At 43.8% G+C, this 23,575-nt stretch overlaps 1 protein-coding gene across 1 annotated transcript; it reads left to right on the top strand.

The window, feature by feature from the left end:
* Positions 1-10,425: 10,425 nt before the first annotated feature.
* On the top strand, positions 10,426-13,242 carry LOC144689102 (zona pellucida sperm-binding protein 4-like). Its single transcript, XM_078556247.1, has 3 exons — positions 10,426-11,004; positions 11,809-11,950; positions 13,189-13,242. Exons 1-3 carry the CDS (start codon positions 10,748-10,750, stop codon positions 13,240-13,242), a joined length of 453 nt encoding a protein of 150 aa, XP_078412373.1. The 5' UTR covers positions 10,426-10,747.
* The last annotated feature ends 10,333 nt before the right edge of the window (positions 13,243-23,575 follow it).

Below are 23,575 nucleotides of genomic sequence, written 5' to 3' on the forward strand. Positions count from 1 at the left end.
CATGCTGCGGCATCTAGTGCATGAGGAATGCTCTCTACAGGAGCAAATCAGACTTTCAGGGAGGAAGAATTGCTAATTATGTAAATTACACTAACTTTGCCTGTAGATCTCAGTCTTAGTCATAAGAGGTCTACAGCACAGTAAAAGGCCATTTGGTCCATTCAGTGTGCATCAGTCAAACAAGTACCAACTATTCTAATTCCATTTTCCAGCACTAGGCACAAGTGCACATCCAAATACTTAAATATTAAGAGGGTTTCTGCCTCTACCACCCTTTCAGGCAGTGAGTTCCAGATTCCCACCACCCTCTGGGTGAAAATTTTTCCTCAGATCCCCTCTAGACCTCCTGCCTCTTACATTAAATCTAGCCCCCTGGCTACTGATCCCTCCCATGAAGTGGCAACATTCCTTTCTATCTATGCCCCTCATAATTTTATACACCTAAATCAAGTTTCCCCTCTCCTCTGCTCCAAGGAAAATAACCTCAGTCTACCCAATTTCTACTCATAACTCAAACTCGCCAACCTCGGCAACATCCTGGTAAATCTCCTCTGCCCTCTCTAGTGCAATGTGGATTCCAGAACTGCACGCAACACTCCAGCTGTATCCTAAATAGCGTTTTATACAGTTCCAGCATAACTTCCCTGCTCTTATATTCTATGCCTCGGCCAATAAAGCCAAGTGTCCCATATGCTGCCTTAAACCACCTTATTGACCTGTCCTACTACCTTCAGGGACTGTGGACATACATACCAAGGTCCCTCTGATCCTCACTACTTTCCAAGGTCCTACTATTCGTGTATTCCCGTGCCTTGTTTGTCCTACCGAAGTGCATCACATCAGATTTATCTGAATTAAATTCAATTTGCTGCTGACCAGCCCGTCTATATACTCCAGTAATCTAAGGCTATCTGCCTCAGTATTTATCACCCCACCAATTTTCATATCATATGCCAACTTACTGATCAACCCTTCTACATTCAAGTCTAAATCGTTTATATGTACCACAGACAGCAAGGGATCCAACAATGATCCCTGTGGAACCCCAATGGACACAGGTATCCAGTCACAAAAACACCCCTCGACCATCACCCTCTGCTTCCTGCCAAATTGCCCTGGATCCCATGTGTCCCATCGACACAAAGTATTCAATTAGAACCCTACCTACGTCTTCTGGCTCCACCCACAAATTACCACTATGGTCCTTAATGAGCCCTACTCTTTACCTAGTTATCCTCTTACTCTTAACATACTTGTAAAATAACTTTGGATTTTACTTTATTTTACCTGCCAATGTTTCTTCATGCCCTCTTTTTGCTCTCCTAATTTCCTTTTGAAGCTCCCGCGCTACATATTCTATACTCCTCCAGGGTTTCCACTGTTTTGAGCCCTTGGTATCTGCCATAAGCCTCCCTTTTTCCCTTTATCCAATCCTGTATATCCCTCGACACCCAGTGTTCCCTGGATTTGTTGGTCCCACCCTTTATCTTTACTAGAATATGTTGGCCTGTACTCTCCCTATTTCCTTCTTGAATGAGTGCCACTGCTCTGACACAGATTTACCTAAAAGTAACTGCTCCCAGTCCACTCTGGCCAAATCATATCTGATCTTATTAAAATCAGCCTTCCCCCAATTTAGAACTCTGATTTCTGGCCCATCCTTGTCCTTTTCCACAACAGCCTTGAAACTAACGGAGTTATGATCACTGTCTGCAAAAATGCTCCCCCTCTGATACCTCTACCACTTGCCCGGCTTCATTCCCTAAAATTAAGTCCAGGACCGCCTCCTCTCTTGTAGAACATTCTATGTACTGGCTTAAAAAGCTCTCCTGGATGCATTTTAAGAATTCCGCTCCCTCTAAACCTATCACACTATGACTAACCCAATTAATGTTGGGGAAGTTGAAATCCCCCACTATTACTACCCTATTATTTTTACATGTCTCTGAAATTTGCCTACATATCTGCTCTTCTATTTCTCTCTGACTGTTTGGGGACCTATAGTGCACTCCCAGCAATGTGATTGCTCCTTTTTTGTTTTTCAGTTCTACCCATATGGCTTCATTTGAGGAGCCTTCTAAGATGTCATCCTGCCTTACTGCTGTAATTGATTCCACGATCAATATTGTGATACCCTCTCCTCTTTTACCTCCTCCCCTGTCTCGCCTGAAGACCCTATATCCTGGAATATTGAGCCGCCAATCCTGCCCCCCCTCTCAACCATGTCTCTGTGACAGCAATGGCTTCATACTTCCATGTACTAATTTGTGCCCTCAACTCATCTGCCTTATTCGTCAGACTCCTTGCATTAAAATAAAGACCATCCAACCTTGCGAAACTGCCTTTTTGCCTTAACTAGCCTATAATTTCTATGCCTTCCAGGCTCACTTGCTCTCTCTTTTAATTTTGGCCGTGCATCTCCCCCTGCTGTTCCTCCTCTCAGGATCCCATCTCCCTGCCAAATTAGTTTAAACCCTCCCCAACAGCACTAGCAAACCTCCCCGCAAGGATGTTGGTTCCATTCCGGTTCAGGTGCAATCCGTCCACCTTGTAAAGGTCCCACCGCCCCCAGAAACAGTCCCAATATCCCAGAAATCTAAAGCCCTTCCTCCTGCACCATCTCTCCAGCTACATATTCACCTGGGCTAACCTATTTTTATACTCACTAGAGCCCAGAGATTACTACCTTTGAGGTTCTGTTTTTTAATCTGCTTCCTAGCTCCCTAAATTCTGCTTGCTGGACCTCATCCCTCTTTCTACCTATGTTGTTGGTGCCAATATGTACCACAATCTCTGTCTGTTTGCCCTCCCCCTTTAGACTGCCCTGCAGCCATTCAGCGACATCCTTGACCCTGGCACCAGGGAGGCAACATACCATTCTGGAGTCACATCTACGGCCGCAGAAATGCCTGTCTATTCCCCTTACTATCGAGTCTCCCACCACTATTGCTCTTCCCCTCTTTTTCCTCCACCCTTGTGCAGCTGAGCCACTCATAGTGCCTTGAGCGTGGCTGCACTCCCCAGAGGAACCATCACTCTCACCATTTTCCAACACAGAAAAACAGTTCTCGAGCGAGATGCACCCTGGGGATTTCCTGACTACCTGCCTGATGCCTTTCTTCTGACTGATGGTCACGCATTCCCTCTCTGTCTGCACTTCCGTAAGCTGTGGGGTGACCACATCTAAATACGTGCTATCCACGAAACTCTCAGCCTCGCGGACGCACCTCAGTGCCTCCAGCTGCCGCTCAAGCTCCGAAACTCGGAGTTTAAGTAGCTGTTGCTGGTGGCACTTCCTGCACATGTGGTCGGTCAGAACGCAAGGAACAACTAGGACTTCCCACATGTTGCATGCGATACATAACACTGTACTGAGCTGTCCTGCCATGCCTCTAGTTGAAAAAAAACCCTTACTTTAAGTTTAATACAGTAAAAAATGTTAAATTATTTATGTACTTAAAATAAAAACAACTCTTACCTTTCCTTGGCTTAATCTATTTTAAACTGGAGAAAAAAAAACTTACCGACTATTCACCAATCAGCTCTCACCTTTGCGCTGATGTCACTTTTTGAAGCTTCCCCGCATTCCCGCTGGTCCTGATCTCTCCGCCGCTCTCTCGTGCTGTCTTATGATGTCATTCTCATTATTTTCAACAAGGAGTGACTGCAGGACACTCTTCCCAGACTGCTTCACCGCGATGCTGACTGCAGGACACTTCCCAGACTGTTTCACCACGATGCTGACTGCAGGACACTCTTCCCAGACTGCTTCACTGCGATGCTGACTGCAGGACATTCTTCCCAGACTGCTTCACCGCGATGCTGACTGCAGGACACTCTTCCCAGACTGTTTCACCACGATGCTGACTGCAGGACACTCTTCCCAGACTGCTTCACTGCGATGCTGACTGCAGGACATTCTTCCCAGACTGCTTCACCGCGATGCTGACTGCAGGACACTCTTCCCAGACTGTTTCACCACGATGCTGACTGCAGGACACTCTTCCCAGACTGCTTCACTGCGATGCTGACTGCAGGACATTCTTCCCAGACTGCTTCACTGCGATGCTGACTGCAGGACACTCTTCCCAGACTGCTTCACTGTGATGCTGACTGCAGGACACTCTTCTCAGACTGCTTCACTGCAATGCTGACTGCAGGGTACTCTTCCCAGACCAGCTCTCTAACTATAAAATATTATATTTTCAGTATTTACTTTGCATTGCTTTTACTTGGTTACTTGAAAAGCCTTGATCAATTCTGTAGGGATGACCAGTGCAGATGGTCCAGTATATGTGAGTTTGTGGAGAGTATTGCGATACCAGGTAATCTGGATCTTGGAGCCTTCAGCTCAGTGTTTGAGCCAGCCTTGGGTACAAATATGCAGGGTGTCAGGAGGAGTTGTCTAAATGCTTTCTGGGAGGCTGTAACACTGAATCCTACAGCACAGAATGAGGTCATCAGTCTGCCAAGCCAACTATTTGAACAAGCTAAGCCAATTTGTACCATTTTTCCCCCACCCTAACACTGGGTCAGGTAGTCATAATCATCTTTGATCTTCAAGACCAGTAACATGTTTAGTTTTGTTTGCAATCTGAAAAACCAGATATTTACAGAAAGAATGAAGTTGCAAAGTTCATAGTTTAAAGCACAAACAAAAGAACATGCTTACCTAACTATTTAAGATAGCCTAGTTTATGTTTAAGATACTTAAAATACAATGAACAGTCACTCGTATTCTAAACCAAGCTTCTTAACTCCATCTTCCTGCTGCACCAGTTTGACTTACGCCCCCAACAACTAGAGTCCAATACTTATCCGAAACTGGAAAATTAACCATTTGATCTGAGTACCATTTTAAAAGGGGTGTGGTTTTCCAGGTACTTCCTCTTTGGCAAGGTTGTCCCTTCAAACCTCCCATCACATGGTTGTGGACTCCCTGTGTATCTCTAGTGTAAGTGTGACCACCTATGGTCTGAACTCTCCTGGTTCTAATTTAGCTCTGGAGTCTTGTCTCTTCCCCCTCACCCTCTCCACAGTTTTAATCTGTTAGCCAACACAAGATTTCCACTGAATGCTGTATGAAAGATATGTCCTGCACCAAGCTTGTTTCTAAAAACCCTGTTTGAAATAACCACACCAAGGGGCCTACTTACCCCTATAATTGTGTTGACACTTTCTATTGTTTATCTCCCAAGTGACCTGTTCACAATCATTTGCTGGAAGCAATGTCCTTTACCAGAGTCCCTTTCTGACAACCCAATTCGAAAAGGGTCACAGCTCAAACATAAAACGATTTTATTCCTGGAAACAAACATACATGGGCCATCACAGGCAGGAAGGTGAGTGTGAGCCAGGCAGGCACAGGGACCTCTGATGCAACATTGCAGGTGCTTTGCTGTCCAATCAACAGGTACAAACTTCTTGCTGTGTGCATGTATTTAAAAACAACATGGTAATAGAAAAGCTGTCTGTGGTACAGGAGGCTATTCAAGTGGAGGTGTTAAAAGAAATATAAATATAGTCAAATGACAGATACTGTCCTCTACAACCACAACAAGCTGCATTGCCTGCTTCTTACCAGGATCCACTCTGTGGGGAAACAGGGTTTGCCTCACCAATGGCGACAGTCTGGGGAAAGGGAGAGCTGTTCTGTTGAGCAAGATCAACGCAAAGCAAGCTGAGACCTGTATTGTGGTGAATTGCACAGTTATGGTGGTGGGGAGGGTGCAGATGAAGTTCTAGTCTTCCCCACAAAGAGGAAACATCCTCCCAGTATCCATCCAATCAATCCCCTCAGGATCTTCTATGTTTCAATAAGGTCACCTCTCCTTCTTCTAAACTCCAATGAATACAGGCCCAACCTGTTCAACCTTCCTTCTTAAGATAAGCTCTTCAACCCAGGGATGAATCGAGTGAACTTTTTCCTGACTGCTTCGAATGCAATTATTTATTTTTTCAAATAAGGAGACCAAAACTGTACACACTATTCCAGATGTGGTCTCATCAAGGACCTGTGCAGTAAAATTTCACTACTTTTGTATTCCATTCCTCTTGAAATAAATCCTGTAACTGTTATAGTGCAGCATGAAGCCATTCAGCCCATTGTATGTGTACCAGCCTCTCGACACAGGGCCATCTGTTATTTGTTTCTATGTTGTGCTTTCACAGAGCGCTGACCCTTGCTCTGCTATTAACACATTCTGCTCTCTTACCTTTATGCCACTATCAGCACCTTCTTTACTCTTCACCACGACCATTAACACTCCCTTTGCCTTGTGTCCATGACATCTTTGTCAATCTCTCCTTAGCTGTCACCTATCCCTGACCTGCTATCTCATTCCACTTGCTCCACCCCCTCTTTAATAGTATAAAATCCATCATATTTCTACTTCTCTTTATCTCTGACGAAGAGTCATACGGACTCAAAAAATTAACTCTGTTTCTCTCTTCACAGACGCTACCAGACCTGCTGAACGTTTCCAGTATTTTCTGTGATTAAATGTGTTCCTGGAGGTTTCATCACATACTTTTCCCCACACAGCAGCCATTAGTCGGCCAACACATCCATTTTTGTGACGTTCTGCCTTTCTATGTCAATGAAAGGAAAAAGGCTCATTACCCAAATGGATGATGCTTGACTCTCAGCCAAACAGCCTTTTCCCCCCCAGTTTCAATATTTTTATATCTGGGATGGAGAAATGTTGAAAGAAAGTTTAAAAAGAACTGTCTCTTTAATGATTTTTCTCCAGATTTGCACAGCAGTGTCTTGGAGATTGATCTTCAATTTGTGGAGACTCCAGGCCAATCCTGGAGGGTTGGCAACACTACCTTAGAGTAGCGCACTATAGGGAGATGGTGGTGCCATTACACATCTGCCTATAGTTTGCTTTCATATCCCGCAGGGATACTCCAAGTATAACTTTCTATACTGGAACAGACTTGAGTGCCCGGGGGTCAGTTGCTAAAGTTTCATTTGGAGCAGGAATCTCGCACTAACCCTGGGGAACCAATGGAGACGGGCTGACGGCTCGGGCTTATTAAACATGCTGAATACCTTCCGGAGTAACCCGTGGGACAGGGAGCCACCCCAATGGGATTGGCCCCCAGTTGCCGGCTATAAAACGGGCTGGTGTGCGGGGATGTGATTATCCTGGTTCAGTAACCGAGATGGGACGTTGGGTGTTTTGTTGGTCTCTCTGCTTCTCAGCCGGGTCTTTACTCCCAGCCCAGCCGCTACTTATCGGGGATGATGTTTGTGTCCCAGAGCCAGGCTGGAGATTTGAGTGCGGACACCCTGGGATCAGCAGCAGTGAGTGTACCAGTCAGGGTTGCTGCTTTGACCCACAGAGCCCCAATAACCATCCCTGTTTCTACAGTCTGAGAAAGAGCCCAGGTAACAAACCCTCTCGCGATTCTGGGGGGAATACTAGGGGAGGGAGGAGAAAAGGTAACGTGTAGATCAGGAGCTAATCCAGGGATTTGTTGCTGTCTCATTGTGTAATAGAGAAAGGTAGGAATGGAGGTAGTTCTCAGCTAGAGTCCTGACTGAAGCAGCTGAATAGATTGGGCGGATTGTGGTTTCCATAATGAAACCAATTGTTCCTCGCCGTTGTTGGGGGGCGGGTGGGATGGGAATTCTTTTACTGGGTGAAAAGCATCTTGGGCATGATGAGTAAATGGTAACTTTAGTAATCTTTGCAGAAGTTCTACAATGAGTGACCCTATACTTATGCTGGAATATTTATCACTTTAGGACTTTTAGAAAATTTCCTAAATAGGACATTTTCATCCATGATGGCAGTAAACAGCAAACCTGAAAATTTTTTCCATCCAATTTTTGGGGTGTAGGTCACATTTACTCTGTCAAGCTGCTTGGAATAGTCTATAGATTTCCAAATAGTGAGGTGTGGAAGAACAAATCTGAAGGGAAATTACAGGTGTGCAGTGATGCTGATATTGGGGGATATTAACATTACACTGTACACCAAGCAATATATGGAAAATTAATAAAGAGGAGGGATTTTTGTCTGTGTTCCGAACTTCTGATCAGTGTTCCTAGCCCAAATAGAGATGTGTTGCTGGTTCTGGGGCTGAAAAAAGAGGTGGGCCAATTGGGCAGTGTCTCTGGGGAGCATCTGGGTAAGAGTGATCATTGCATCACAGAGTTAAGATTAATAATGACAAATGAGGAACAATCTAATACAGAACTTCAAAATTGGAATAGAGCAAACTTCAATACAGTGAAGAAGGGTGGAACTAGAGACTGACAGGAGAATTTAACAGAATAGTGGGTGATCTTTAAGGAAGAGATGCTGCAGGTGCATTCCAGAACAGTGAAAGGTAAGGGAGGCAAAAATAGCTTCTCAGATGATGGAGATAAGAGGGTGCATGATGCATGTTGGGTGACGTTTCCTAAATGGGTCAAATACAATAGGTTGAGATTTGAAGAGGGAAATGAGACTAGAATGACAGTCAGCATAAAAGGAACTCTGATCTTCTACCAACAATTAAATAGTAAGAGGGTAGAGCCTCTATATGCTTAGGAGGTGCAGAGCAAAGCTAGAATACTTGAACATCAATGCAAAATACTCCTTATTAAGGAAGAGGAATCTTTAAATATTGGTAGAAATGGAGGCAATGGATAGTGTGGAAATTGAACAGGAGGTGGGACTGGAAAGGTTGGCTATGCTTAGAGTGTTTGGTCACCTGGTCAGATGGCTTACATCCCAGATTGTTAAAGGAAATTGGGGTGGAGACAGATTATGGTAAACCCTTTCACCTTTGATTCTGCTAAATCTGGGGAGTTGTTGGAGGATTGGAATGTGACACCCTTATTCTGTAAGTCTGAGTGACTACATGACAATTAAAATAACATCAGTTGTATTTAATTTTTTTCTTGATTTAAAAATTCCAAAACCTTAACAGAATTTCTAGCCTTGCCAAGTAAGGAGAGCCAACCTTTTTGGGGTAAAAAGGCAGATTGTGCTTGAGGGAGTGTAGTGAATGCTGACTGTAGATATTAAGAAAAGATTTGACAAAAGGCTGGTTAATGAAGAATTGGATCTTCCTGGAAGAAGTCAGCAGAATGGGCAGAGAAGTGGCAGATGGAATTTGAAGTGAGATGGTGCATCTTGGCAGAAGGATTAGGGAGAAGCAATTCTGAAGTGTGCAGGGACTTGGGGAAGTGAGTGCATGTGAATCTATTGTTAAGGATGACAGGGTGTAGAATACATGGGATCTTGGGTTCTTGAGGATGCAGAGGTGACTTAACTAAGATTCCAGGGTTGGTGTTGGAAAAACTGGGCTTCTTGGAGCTAAAGATATTGTTGTGTGGATTTTGGGTGTACAAGATTATATGGGCCCAGATAGGTAGACCAGAGGACTGGTCCAACTAACTGATCCATCCTAAGAACTTGGGGTATAGATTTTGGATCTTGGTCAAGGACTGTGAGTAAGTTTTTATTTTTTGCAGCAAGTGGTGGTGCCCTGGAACCCTGACTGCAAGGGTGGTGGAAGATGTAAACATTATTGGTTTTTAGGAGAAAATTGGATTGGCACTTGGGGATCAAGCTGGGTAGTGGGACTAACTGCACCATGAAGCTGGCATGGACTTGATGAGCTGAATGGTCTCCTGTGCTGTAAGTGAATCTTATGACATTGTTACTCTTCAGTTGAAATTAGCTTGTAGAACTGGTAATGTCTCACTGAGAAGTCTATGGTACTTCAAGGCACTGCAGATCAGTTCAGTTGAGTCACTGCTTTAAGATGGAAAGTTTGAGAACACTATTGTCTCCTCAGTCGGCTTCAAAGTTCATTAAATTTGCCTGTTGCATGTCAATCACGATGGAAAGTTGGTGCTCTTGCAGGGGTGGAGGGGAGAGCTGCTTTCAATGAAACTTTGCCTTTTCTTCACTGCCCACCAGCTCTTTCCTGGAGAGGGGCGTTTGTTTATCCATGATTGGAGCAGAGCTGTGCTAGCTGCCAATATCTGGATTTCTTGTTTGCCAAGTACATTCTTGCTCACTCCTCCAATTAAAGCAATTGATTAAGTTGAAAAAGGACTAGACGAACTATTTGTGGTTGTGACTGAATCCTCCAATGATCTGAGGCCCCTAATCACCAATAGGAGCAGTGGAAATGAATTTTCATTCCTTTTTGCAGTGTGCACAGCAGATAGTTAGTTCATCATAGTGATCTCCAAGGACCTGACCCGTCCTGCCCTCAACCTGTCGTCTCTGTATGTGGAAGATGGACAAGAAGCTGAGTGCAGGCCTAAACTAACCACTGGGCAACTTGTGGCCTTCCGCTTTCCAATCATCTCTTGTGGCTCAAGCAAGTGGGTGAGTATTGAAGGGCCAAGCATTCTCTCAGTAAATGAGGCAGCTTCCTATTAAACAGTGTCCTCATTACAGGAGGGAAATGGAACCTTGGTGTATGAAACGGCTGTCTTGGGGAAGAGGATAATTCAGACTGGGAAGCTGGGCTCAATAACCTGGGACAGCACCTTCCGGTAGGAGGATGGTGGGAGATCTTGGTAAGGGATGGAGGGGGCTGGTAATGCATGAAGCTCAACTACTTCTGTTTCTGTGCAGCCTGCATGTCCAGTGCAAGTACAAGGGGAGGCAGGAAACAGGCTTGCAGATCAATGTCACAGTTTACACTGTTTCTCCTCCACCTCTTGCTTCTGAAGATGGGATTTTGAAACTGGAACTGCGAATAGCAAAAGGTAGAGCTGCCCTGGGTAATGGTGAATGGAAGCACTGGGAATGTATCCATACAGGGAGTGACTAGTCCTTGTGTCTGCCTTTCAGATGGTGATTACAGATCCTGGTATGTAGATAGTGACTACCCCATTCAGCATGTTCTTCAGGACCCAGTGTTTGTGGAGGTTCGTGTCCTTGATCGCACGGACCCAATGATTGTCCTGAGGTTGCGTGACTGCTGGGCAACTCCTGTCCCAGCCCCAAACCATGAGGTGCAATGGAGTCTATTGGTGGATGGGTAAGGAGCATAAATGGAAAGACTAATGTTTAACTTCATAGTGACAAAGGGCAAGTTTGATCCTTGTCCAATGTGATAAGACTGCTTTCTACCCCAACCACCAGGGAGAGTCAAAACCCAGGGCCAATAAGGGCCCAGGACAATTGAATCTAGGCCAAATTAGGTACACTTGGCCAAATGGTAAAGAAACTTGCCTTCTAATTGATGGGATGGAATCTTTCCCCATCAGGAACCAGTGTCATGTCTTGATTTGCAGAGCCAGCACCCAATGCATCATCCAGCGGTGTATTCCAGAATATCTACTCCTTGGCAAGATGGGAGAACCATGCTGTCTATTCATACTTCCATATGTCCTCTTGCAATCAGGCATCCGACAACCCTTTATTGCCACATAAGGCTATACTCTTCAGGAATAAATATTCAGTGATCAGTGTAGTGAAGGTTCTTTAAATTGGGTTGTACCCCATAAAAGTGGTTCCAGTACTCCAGACAGTATTGTAAATGACAGGTATCCCTTAAATTTTGTGCTGAATAACTTCAGTAATAGAATTCAATATATTTTGGCTCCAGTTTATCTCCTCTAGTCATGAACATTGCTGTCTTTCAGTATTATTCCACTACACTGGGAGAGCCAAATGGGTAACCCAGCTTTAGAACAATGGAGGGAACTAATTGGAAAACTTCATGAAAGAATGGGCTCAACTCTGGAGCCCTTGTTACCAGTGCCTAAAACTGCCTTTGAGGTCCTATCAGTAGATAAGATACCTGTTCCCAGCTCTGACTGACTGAACCCTCCTGTTACATGTGTCCCTATGAGGGTGATGACTATCAGACTCTCCTACACCCAGTGGATGTGTTTTCTGGCCTCCCAACTCATCACAAGCGGTTTAAAGTGAAGACTTTTGTTTTCTTGGATGGAGAGTCTGAGCAGCCTCTCTCTGAACAGGTAACCAAATTGAATGAAGTCAACCAATTACTCCCTTATTGGCTACTGGCTCCATTTGTCTAACAGCCTGGTTCATCTATCTAGACAAAGCTCACTCTAAATTAACTCTTTGCCTTCTAGGTTTACCTGCATTGCAGTGCTGATGTTTGATCTCCTGCTCCGGATGACTGCACACCCAAATGTGGCCCAAGTGAGTTCCTTGTTTTAATCCCTTACTCAATCAGGATTACCTCAGCCTCCTTAAAACAAAACTTCCCTTTGAAGGGACTAGTGTCTTGTGATTGGGGTTTCTCTTTGATCCCCCACAGTGTGAACAGATCCTCCAATGGGAAGAGCCTTTCTGTAAATGGGTGCTCCAGCTCTTTGGAATCTCTGGAGCTTGACTGCATCCCTCTTGATGCACATTTGTTGCAAACATAGGCCTGGTCAGCACAAAGCAGAGGTGTCATTAAGAGCATAGTCAGAGATGCAGCAATCTGTAGTGATGAATATTATTCCACTGCATGCTAAAGGATGTATAGTGTTCTTAATGGATTCCCAGCATGGAGCTGTGGTGTCATCAATATATAAGCAATCTGAACGTTCAATTAAATGCTTCAGAACAAAGACCAGAACAGTGAAGTTTGATATTTCAGCTACGTTCAATCAACAGGCCTTTAACAGCAATCCAGAGTCTTCAGGGCAAGTTTGTTCATCAGTTATTCCTCAGCATTACACCTCTTGAAGCTTAACTATAGTTTCTAATAGCCATGATGGTGGGAAAGCTCTCTCCAGAATGGAGTTCATTGCTTGGTCAGAGTGCAGTGTGGCAGAACGGTGAATGACAGATGTGATTTCTTCTTTCATCTGCACTTGCAGTAAAACTGCAGTTGTGCTCAGACTGAGGGCTAAGCACTTGCTGTCAAACTCTGCAAATTGCCAGCCTTGAGTAGGGAGTATAGACCATTTGTTTTCAACTTTGCTTAGATACTCAAATCACATGCTGCTTGCTAGTTCTCCCTCTTGGGAGATTGGTATCTGAATTGGGTCAGAACTGTACTAGCTTCTCTCTTTCCAATAGAGAGACGCAGGAGTACCAGTGACCATGAGGGAATATTAGTGAGTGCTCCTGGTCCTATCATTTTCCTGGAAGACCATCATCTTTCTTCAGAACTGCATGAAGCAAATGGTAAGTAGAGCCTTTTCACTAGGTCACCTGTGAACTCTCTCAGATATAATGTCTTCTAATCTCCCAATAGGTGCTGCTGAGTCTCCTTCTTGGGTTCTACAAGGAGCAGCTGTTGGCTTCATAATGGTGTCTCTGACCCTGCTGGTGGTGATGGCTGCCATGTATATGAAGAGACCAAAAGCTGTTGCTTCTCAATGTAGTAAATTTGAACTGCAGATCCTGAATAAAAATAAACCAAAGACAAATGTGCCTTGAGGTGTTTGTGATTGATGAAATATGGAGTAGCAAGGATCAACTAAACAAGTGGCATTTAATGGAATCTCCCTAATGGGAAGGACATGGTGGAAACTGAAGCTAACCTGTCAGACATAGCAGGTAATCTATCATACAGCATTTAGTTTTTAGCTGGCTAAAACTACTTAAACTTGTCAAGCATATCAATTCTTCAAAGCAACCTTTCAAAGCCTGAATATGCGCAATGACTCTATTTTGGGCTTTCTTACACTTTTTTTGTATATTAGGCCTTTGAATTTTAGGTTCAAGGAAAGAATGCATGGAGGGAGGGGGTTGAGGGGGGTAGAGAAAGGCACAAGTGTAGCACCCAATAAAATCATTTTGACATGTTGCAGCATCTAGTGCTTTTGAGTGCATTGGACTTTCAGGGAGGAAGAATAGTTAATTAGGTAAATTACACACTAACTTTGAGATGTAGAGCATAGCCATAAGAGGTCTACAGCACAGAAAAAGGCCCTTCGGTCCATAGAGTCTGTGCTGGCCAAACAAGTAGCTATCCTAATCTGATTTTCCAGCACTAGGCCCATAGCCTTGTATGCCATGGCATAACCAGTGCACATCCAAACACTTAAATGTTATGAGGGTTACTGCCTCTACCATTCTTTCAGGCAGTGAGTTCCAGATTCCCACCACCCTGTGTGAGAATTATTCCTCACATCTCCATGATAGTGACCAAGATAACATCAGGGGAAAAATAGAAGAACAATTAAAGCTAATGGCAGCATATCTGCATGAAGGGAAATAGCTGAATTAATAGCAGAGAAATGATTTGGTTTGACTTACCACAGGAGACATGGAGCTGAATTTTTTCCCCTTAGGAGAATTTTCAGGTTATTGCTGGAAAAAGAGACACGCCATCGAAGATTTTTGTTTTGCACTCATCAGGTTAGCTCAAGAAATATCAACGGTAAAGGGAACAACAATTTATACTGCATAAGAAGAGAGTGCTGATTAGTTGGCAAGTGGACTCTGGTAGAGGTTTTGCCATGGTTATTGCAGCAGAGAACAGGTAATTGCCAAGCTTTTGTGCAAATTCAAACCAGGCAGGTTCCCGCAAGCTTTTGTTTTGTTGAATAAAGTCGCAATATGTGGCAATGCTTCTGCTGTCTGCAAAAGGACAAGGCCCTGTGTATGAATATATGTGGCTTCTAGCATGTGTTCAGTGACTCACACTGCAAGGCTGACTAAACTGGTTTTCAGTGTAATTCTTAGCACAATCGGGATTGTTTAGCAAGTGCTGTCCAATCATGGTATCACATCTAATGTTGGACACCAGTCTCAAAAATTTGAGCAATGGGTGAGGCTAGCCATTGCATGCTGTTAATATGCTGTAGCAACACAAGTGGTATTCTCTAACAGATGCTGTCAAGCCAAAAAGACATTCTGCCTATCACACAAATGAGCAAAATTCCCCAAGGTGCTTCACAAAGGCATGTTATAAATCATTATAAACCTCGGCTGTGGATTCTGTCGTTCAATATATCCATGACTGATCAATAGATTTTTTTTGCAAATTAAGGGCTATGGGGATAGTTTGGGTCTTGAGGTAGTATCCTTACTGCTGGGTCAGAAGCTCTGGGTTCAAGTCCCACTTCAGGACATGATGGCCAAGGAAGATGCATTCATAACATGGCCAAACAGGTTGATTATCAGCCTGCAAATCCTTCCAATGTGCCTGATGGCAGGCAGTAAGGGTGGGAGAGTTTCCTGGTCAGCCATACTGCAGAAGGCAATAGCAAACCACTACAGTACTTTTCCAAGCATAATCATGGACCAATCCAATGGGAGGCCATGGTGGCTAACACCCTCTTAGGACATGGTGCCTGAAGGAGGAGACGGGGATAGTTTATGATGGTGAAGTTGAGGTAGATTGGTCATGATCTTATTGAATAACAGAGCATAATTGAAGAACTAAATGGCCTCCTCCTGTTTCTTGTGTTCTTATACAAGGAAGGGTAGCTTTCTCCTTTCTTTCTCCCCCCCAATACAGTGAACTTTAGGTGTCAAATGTTAAGTTGAGAATCCTCTCTTCGTGTAGGGTTACAAATTGACAGTTTCATTACACGAGTGACTACACTGCAGTAGTTTACAGGTTAGGCAGTGCTTTGTGGGACTGTGGGCAGGATTTTCCCATTGGTGAGCGGGGATCCTGCTTGCCGACGCATAAAATGATGTGCGGTGACGTCAAGCGGAACTCCCGACGTCACCGCGCCCCATTTAAATTTTCCGGTAGGCGGGAGCGCTGCAAAATCAGCTGTGCGCCCGCCATGTCAATGGCCAATTGAGGCCATTGACAGAGTAATTAAACTAATTAGTGGACCTGCCCGTCCAACCTTAAGGTTGGTGGGCAGGCTAGGAGCCCTGGCGGGAATTAGGAAAAGCATGAAACCTCATCCACGGGCGGGATGAGGTTTCATGTAGGTTATTAAAAATTTGAATAAAATTTTTGTAAAAATTATGGACATGTCCCAACTCATGTGACAGTGTTATTATTCTATTTTTAGCTTTTTTACATTTAGAAGCGATCTCCCTGAGGCAACACTTAGCCTCAGGGGGATAAGTGCAATTTTTCATGCGCAATACCCCCGCCTGCACAGGAAGCGCATAGCGCTTCTGTGCGGACGTCACGCTGGGTGGGCCTTAATTGGCCCGGCCACGTAAAATGGCGCTCCAACCAGAAGTGCGCCTGTGCACGCCCGCCCCTCAGCTTCGCCGCCGATGGGGGAGAATCCTGCCCCATGAAGTTCTTGATTTCTTGAGCTTGTTTGTTTTTACAGAAGTCCACCTAGTCAACCTTCTAACGTGTCTCTGATGGGTATGAACACGCATCGTGCTCTTATATATAAGTATGGTCACTGTTTAGAATGCCACTTCAACCAAATGAGAGTTTAAAAGGACCATTCCTACAGATACTGGAAAAGTTTCCCTCTTTAGCCCGAGTTGAAACCCAACAACATTGTCAGGCTGGTCACGTGAAGCTGTGTCCTGCAGTGGGGGACATAGTGGAATGAGGGAAGATGATGGTGTCAATGTCTTTGTCCAATTGAGCTCATCTTCCATTAAAAAAAATAGCAGAATCTAGATGCAGGTTATTGTGGCAGATCTGCCTTGGACCTCCAGCTGCTTTGATTATCCTATCAGTCCAAAACACACAATCGTCAGCCACCTATAGTTGAGTGTGGTGAAGATATATATCTGAGCTCTAAGGGAACAAGCATGATCGTAGAAAACTGAAAGGCACATGACCATACATATGCTCTAGCTTCTGTCCTGTATGGGGAGACTGAGAACCATAACCTGGAAGTGGTAAAGATCTACGTTAGTAGCTTAATTGCTGAACAAACAATGTGTGTGTGAACAATGCAAGCCATCGATGTAAAATAAAAATCAGTCAACAACTTGTGGTAAGAGATATCCTGTGAATTTCAAATCACCAGTTACTAATTTGTGCCCCTGCCATTATAGCAGAAACAGCCACTTGCCCTTAATCTTGCTGTGATATTAATGAAGTTGCTACATTTGTACATAAATTGCCCACTAATCTTCCTGGAATTATCTAGTCATTAAGTGCAAGTACCCATATGATGACAATTGTTAATAACTGCCAATCAATCTGTCTGAACAATTAAATGTGGAGTCTCACTCCAGATTGTGAACTGTTTCCGATTTTTAAAAAGTCTTCATCTTTTTTGCTCCTCTTTCTGTATGCGATTTCACCCTCCTTCTTGATCCTTTATTTCTTAAACCTTTTCACCATGCTGCTATCACCTTGCACTCTCAGCAGCATTGTAATGATAATGTTCAGATTTTAAACAAAATGACACCAACAGGAGAGTCTGTAAATAGTGTACTTCTCCAGCAAAATATGGGATCAGTTGGCCTGGGTCTTGGAGCCTGTGGTGAAGTGGAGGCATTTGCTGCTGACGCCATGAAGAATTACAGCTCTACCGTGGTCATAGGGCTGCAGTGGGAATTTGCTCGCCTAGCTGCAGTGTGGGTCCAACAGCAAAATTCATGGAGAGTGAATGATGTAGCACATTGCCAGTGAAACCGTGCTCCTTCTGATGTCATGCAATGAAGGCACACCCCTTGAAGTCTATGTTCCACTCAATAACAGGTAAATATTTTATTACTTTGCAGTTCCTTATAATGACAATATAGCGGTGTACAAGTTATAATTACAGCTCCCTGGGGTTTTTCCCCTTCTTGTACTGTTATCTGACAGGTGCTTTAGTAATCTTTGCAGAAGTTCTACAATGAATGACCCTATACTAATGCCGAACTATTTATCCCTTTAGTGGAATCCTAATCGGACATTTTCATCCACGATGGCAGTAAATAGCAAACCTGAAGATTTTCCATCTGAATTTTGGTGTAGGTTACATTTACTCAGTCATGCTGCTTGTAATAGTCTATAGATTTCCAAATAGCGAGGTGTGGAAGAACAAATCTGAAGGGAAACCACAGGTGTGCAGCAATGCTGATATTGGGGGACTTTAACATTACACTGTACACCAAACAATATATGGAAATTAATGAAGGGGAGGGATTCCTGAACTATGTTCAGGAGGACTTCTGTGATCAGTGTTCCTGGCCCAAATAGACAAGAGGTGTTTCTGGTGCTGGAAAATAGAGGTGGGCCAATTGTGTGATGTCTCTTGGGAGCATCTGGGTAAAAGTGATCACTGCATCACTGGGTTTAGATTAATAAGGACAAATGAGGAACATTCTAATACTGAACTTCAAAATTGGAGTAGTGAACTTCAATATAGTGAGGAAGGATGTTAACTAGAGACTTTAACAGAGGAGAATTTAACAGAACAATGGGTTGTCTTTCAGAAAGACACTTTAGGTACATTGCAAAAACAGTGAAAGGTAAGGGAGCCAAAATGACTGCTTGGATGATGAGAGGGTGTATGATGCATGTTGGGTGACTTTTCTAGTTTTTTTTTTTGAAAACAAGTTACATACAATAGGCTGAGGTGAAGAGGAGAATGAGACTAGAAGAGGCATTGAGAATAGAATGGCAGTCAACATAAAAAAGGAGCTCTAATCTTTTACCAGCATGAAAATAGTAAGAGTGGTGCCCCTATATGCTTAGGAGGTGCAGGGGAAGGCTAGAATACTTGAACACCAAGGGGGTGGGGGGAAAGAAAGAGAAAGTGAGGAAGGTGGGAAAGGAGAAGAGGATTAGGAGTGTTTTAACAGTCTTGGTTTAAAGTGATGTGCTCCTGAGCAGGCTCTGTACCTAATAGCAGTAGCCTTAACATAAGAGGCTGACATTAAAAAGTGGTGTCAGTTCTGGGGAGTCAGCTAAAGCTTTCCAAATGACAGGCCCTGGTTGAACCATTAGCATGACCTGCTCCAGAGCCCATTTTGAGGTACAAGGGGCCTCTTGAAAGTTGGTGTGTTATTACAGCCCTTAATAGCAGAAAATGTAATCTCTATTGGACTGTAAATTTTTTGTTCAAAAAAATCTTTAACCATAATTTGTAAAAATACATTACAGAGCCTTTTGGAAGTGCCATAAAACTTGACTTTGCTAAAGTGCCTCTTATATAATGAATTCTTTTGAACTTACAATATACATTCCACACGAGGCAAAACATTTAAATTTAGGAAGTACAAGAGAATTTAATTTTCCTTCATACAACATGTTCCTCTGAGGTATCTCAAGATCTGGGCTATTATCCTTTGATCTGGTGTTAAGACATTGTCTAGGTTGGTAGGGTCTTGGACAGCTTTCTCCACAATACCAAACCCCCTCTTTAGTTGCAGTTAGGCAGCCTCCAAGCATGCAGGTATTCTTGCACTGCTGTTCCACAAGACAGTCAATTTTTGACCCAATTTAGAAATTGGTTAATCTAGGCCACAGTCATAAATCAGGAGGTGTAAAGGATGATGGGACATATCATTGCAGGAACATGTTCTACTAGGCCTGTGTGGCAGCTAACTGATTGGTGGCCCATTTGTGTGGAAACTTGTCCTTGTTCGGGTGAATATGCATTCCCAAATTTGTCCCTTCATGGCTGTAACTAGAGGTTTTATTTAGGGGTGGGGTGGCAGTGTGTTGGTTTTTCAGATTCATGAATAATAGCAGACATGTTATTCTAACATGTAAAAGAATTTTAGCGCAGCACACTTCCCATATGGTCTAACCATCAGAAAAAAGATAGATGAACTGGAGGAGAAGGGGACAAAATACACAGTTGTAAAATCCTTCCAAGAAATAGCCTGGAGCTCTTTTCCCTACAACAGGCCAAGGGCTTCACTGGGTAATCTCTACTTGTACAGAAAGCACTGAGTTTGTAGTTTAGCTGTGAACTCTGTGCATAATTGCTGTTTAAAAAAACACAAACATGGCATTTTGATGCAAAGAACAGTTCATAGATCAGTTTGGGGTGGATTTCACTTAAGGAGGCATTCAAATATGATCATTAACCCATTACATATTGCGCTATGGTTTATAGCAGCAAACTGACTGTTAGAGGTAGGGGTATTGCCATGTACCAGGGATCAGTTAACTGCCAAGCTGCTGTTTAAAAACAGGCAGGTCAACTGATCAAGACAGCTACTGGGAATGAACTGGAGAATGGCAGCTCCCAAGCTTGTTCAATTGAAAAAAGGTGCAATGTGTGGATATTCTCCATGGAATCACTTTTACCAAAGTCCATTCTACCAATCAGCACTTATGCAATATAATAGTTGTTCCCTTCACTATTGGTTTCTTGCCAACTGTCCTAATGAGCATAAGGACAAAAGCTTCAACAGCACATCACTGGATACTGCAAAGGCTATGGGCCCTGACAATATTCCGGCAATAGTACTGAAGACTTGTGGTCCAGAACTTGCCACAGCCCTAGCCAAGCTGTTCCAGTACAGCTACAACACTGGCATCTACATGGCTATGTGGAAAATTGCCCAGGTATGTCCTGTACACAAAAAGGACAATCCAACCCAGCTGATTACCACCCCAGTCTACTCTTGATCTTCAGTAAAGAAATGGAAAGGGTCAGCAACAGTGCTATGAAGCAGCACTTGCTTAGCAACAGCTTGCTCACTGACTCCTAATTTGGGTTCTACCAGGGCCACTCAGCTCCTGAACTCATTACAGCCTTGGTTCAAACACAAAAAAGGAGCTGAACTCTTGAGGCAAGGAGTGACTGCCCTCAACATCAGGACTGCATTTGTGTTGCAGCAAGGAGCCCAGTAAAACTGGAGTCAAAGGGAATTGAGAGGGAGGGGTTGGGGGGGTGGGGGGGAAAAAAGAGAAAAGAACCTCTGCTCGTTGGAGGTCATACCTAGCACATAGGAAGATATTTGTGGTTGTTGGTCAGTCATCTCAACTCCAGGATATCACTGCAGGAGTTCCTCAGGGTAATGTCCTTGGCCCAACCATCTTCAGCTGCTTCATCAATGACCTTCCTTCCATCATAAGGTCAGAAGTGGGGATGTTCGCTGATGATTGCACAATGTTCAGAACCATTCAATGACTCAGATACTGAAGCAGTCCATGTCCAAATGCAGCAAGACCTGGACAATATCCAGGCTTGGGCTGACAAGTGGTAAGTAACATTCACACCACACAAGGGTCAGGCAACAACCATCTCCAACAAGAGAGAGTCCAACCATCATCCCTTGATCTTCAATGGCATTACAATCACTGAATCCCCCACTACAACATCCTGGGGCTTAACACTGACCGGAAACTGAACTGGACTAGCCATATAAATACTGTGGCTACAAGAGCAGGGTCAGAGGCCAGGAGTCATGTGATGAGTAACTCACCTCCTGACTCTCCAAAGCCTGTCCACCATCTGCAAGGTAGATGTCAGGAGTGTGATGGAATAGTTTTCACTTGCCTGGATGAGTGCAGTTCCAACAGTGCTTAAGAAGCTTGACAATGTCCAGGACAAAGCAAGCCACTTGATTGGCACCATATCCACTCCCTCCACCACTGATGCACACAATGGCAGTGTGTACCAAGATACACTGCAGGAGCTCCAAATTCCTTTGACAGCACCTTCCAAACCCATGACTATTACCATCTAGAAGGACAAAGGGCAGCAGCTAGGTGGTGGCATTCCCATCTGGAAGTTCCCCTCCAAGTTACTCACCATCCTGAGTTTGAAATATAATCGCTGTTCCTTCACTGTCACTGGGTCAAAATCCTGGAACTCCCTCCCTAACAGCACTGTGGGTGTACCTACACCACATGGACTGCAGCAGTTCAAGGCAGCTTGCTACCACTTTCTCTAGGGATGGGCAATAAAGCTGGCCTAGCCAGCAAAGCCCACATACCATGAATGTTTTGTCAGCAATACTCAAGGCTAGGTAGGAAAGGAGGAACAAAAATCTGTTATATAGTCACTAAAGTAACATTTGAAAAAGCTGTACAAGATACTGGGAAAATTCTTGGTGGAAGAGTAAAAGCAAGGAGGTAATGTTATATCTGCTCAGACTATTCAGTACAGCTATACCATTTCTAATTTGTTCCTAGGAGTATGCAAAAAAAAAAAAAATTATTAGATGCATTGAACCCAACTTGCCCAAACCTCCATCTTTACTACTTACCCCAGCTTACTATCCCTCCCTCTGACCCTCTTGTTCCCAGGCAGGTTGAAGAAAGTGGAAGGGAATGACAGGATGGCAGGCAAAGCAGTTCTTTTAAAAATATACTGTGATAAAACCAGTGCTGAAACATGCTTTAAAACAGGGATACCTGTGCAGAGTTGTGTTTCTAGACAAAGTGCAGAAACAGGATGTTACCAGATTGAGTTGACAACTCTGATCAAACAGCTTCTTTGGAAAAGGACAAAAGATGGTGATCTGAATTCCAAGGGGTTCTGTAGTTTCTCCATGGCCTGCTGGTTTTCACTTACTGAAGTCAAGAGCAATGATAAGGCATAAAATGATTTTCATTAACCAAAACAAGTTGAGGAATTTTTCAAGAATCTTGAAATTGAGGATATAACTAGTAGAGTTGATGAGGGGGAGCCAGTGGATGTGGTTTACTTGGACTTTCAGAAGGCTTTTGACAGTCTCACATAAGACATTAGTGAGAAATTAAATCACATGGGATTGTATTGAGATGAATAGAAAACTGGTTGGCAGACAGGAAACAAAGAAAGAATAAACAGGTCTTTTTCCACATGGCAGGCAGTGACTAGTGGGGTACCATAGGGATTGGTGCTGGGACCCCAGCTATTCACAATATATATTAATAATTGATGAGGGAACTAAATGTAATATCTCCAAATTTGCAGATGACAAAGCTGGGTGGGAGGGTGAGCAAGGAGGCTGTAGAGATGCTGGTGTGATTTGGACAAGCTGAGTGAGTGGGCAAATGCAGGATGTGTTAAATGAGGTTATCTACTTTGGTAACAAAAAAAAAAAAACAGGAAGGCAGATTATCTGGATGGCTATAAATTGAGGGGAAATGTGCAACAAGACCTGGGTGTCCTTGTATGCCAGTCGAAGGTAAGCATGCAGGTGGCAAAGAAGGCAAATTGTATGTTGGCCTTTCATAGTGAGAGGATTGGAGTACAGGAGCAGGGATGTCTTGCTGTAATTGTACAGGGCCTTGGTGAGACCACACCTGGAATATTGTGAGCAGTTTGTCTCCTTATCCAAGGAAGAATGTTCTTGCTGTGGAGAGTGCAGTGAAGGTTTACCAGACTGATCCCTGGGATGGCAGGACTGACATGAGGAGAGATTGAGTTGGTTAGGATTATATTTGCTGGAGTTCAGGAGGATGAGGTGGGGGAAGAAAGATGATCTCAGAAACCTATAAAAATTCTAACAGGACTAGACAGGGTGGATGCAGGAAGGATGTTCCTGATGGTGGGAGAGTCCAGAACCAGGGGTCACGGTCTGAGGACATGGGGTAGACCATTTAGTACTGAATGGAGGAGAAATTTCTTCACCCAGAGAGTGGTGAGCCTGTGGAATTCATTACCACAGAAAGTAGTTGAGGCCAAAGAATTGTATGTTCAAGGAGTTAGATATAGCTCTTGGGGTTAAAGGGATCAAATTATATGGGGAAAAAAGTGGTTGCAGGGTATGAGTTGATCAGTTATGATCATAATGAATGGTGGAGCAGGCTCGAAGGGCTGAGTGGCCTACTCCTGCCCCTATTTTCAATGTTTCTATGTTGAAGCTGC

This window comes from Cetorhinus maximus, chromosome 13, assembly GCF_964194155.1.
Source record: "Cetorhinus maximus chromosome 13, sCetMax3.hap1.1, whole genome shotgun sequence".
Lineage (NCBI taxonomy): Eukaryota > Metazoa > Chordata > Chondrichthyes > Lamniformes > Cetorhinidae > Cetorhinus > Cetorhinus maximus.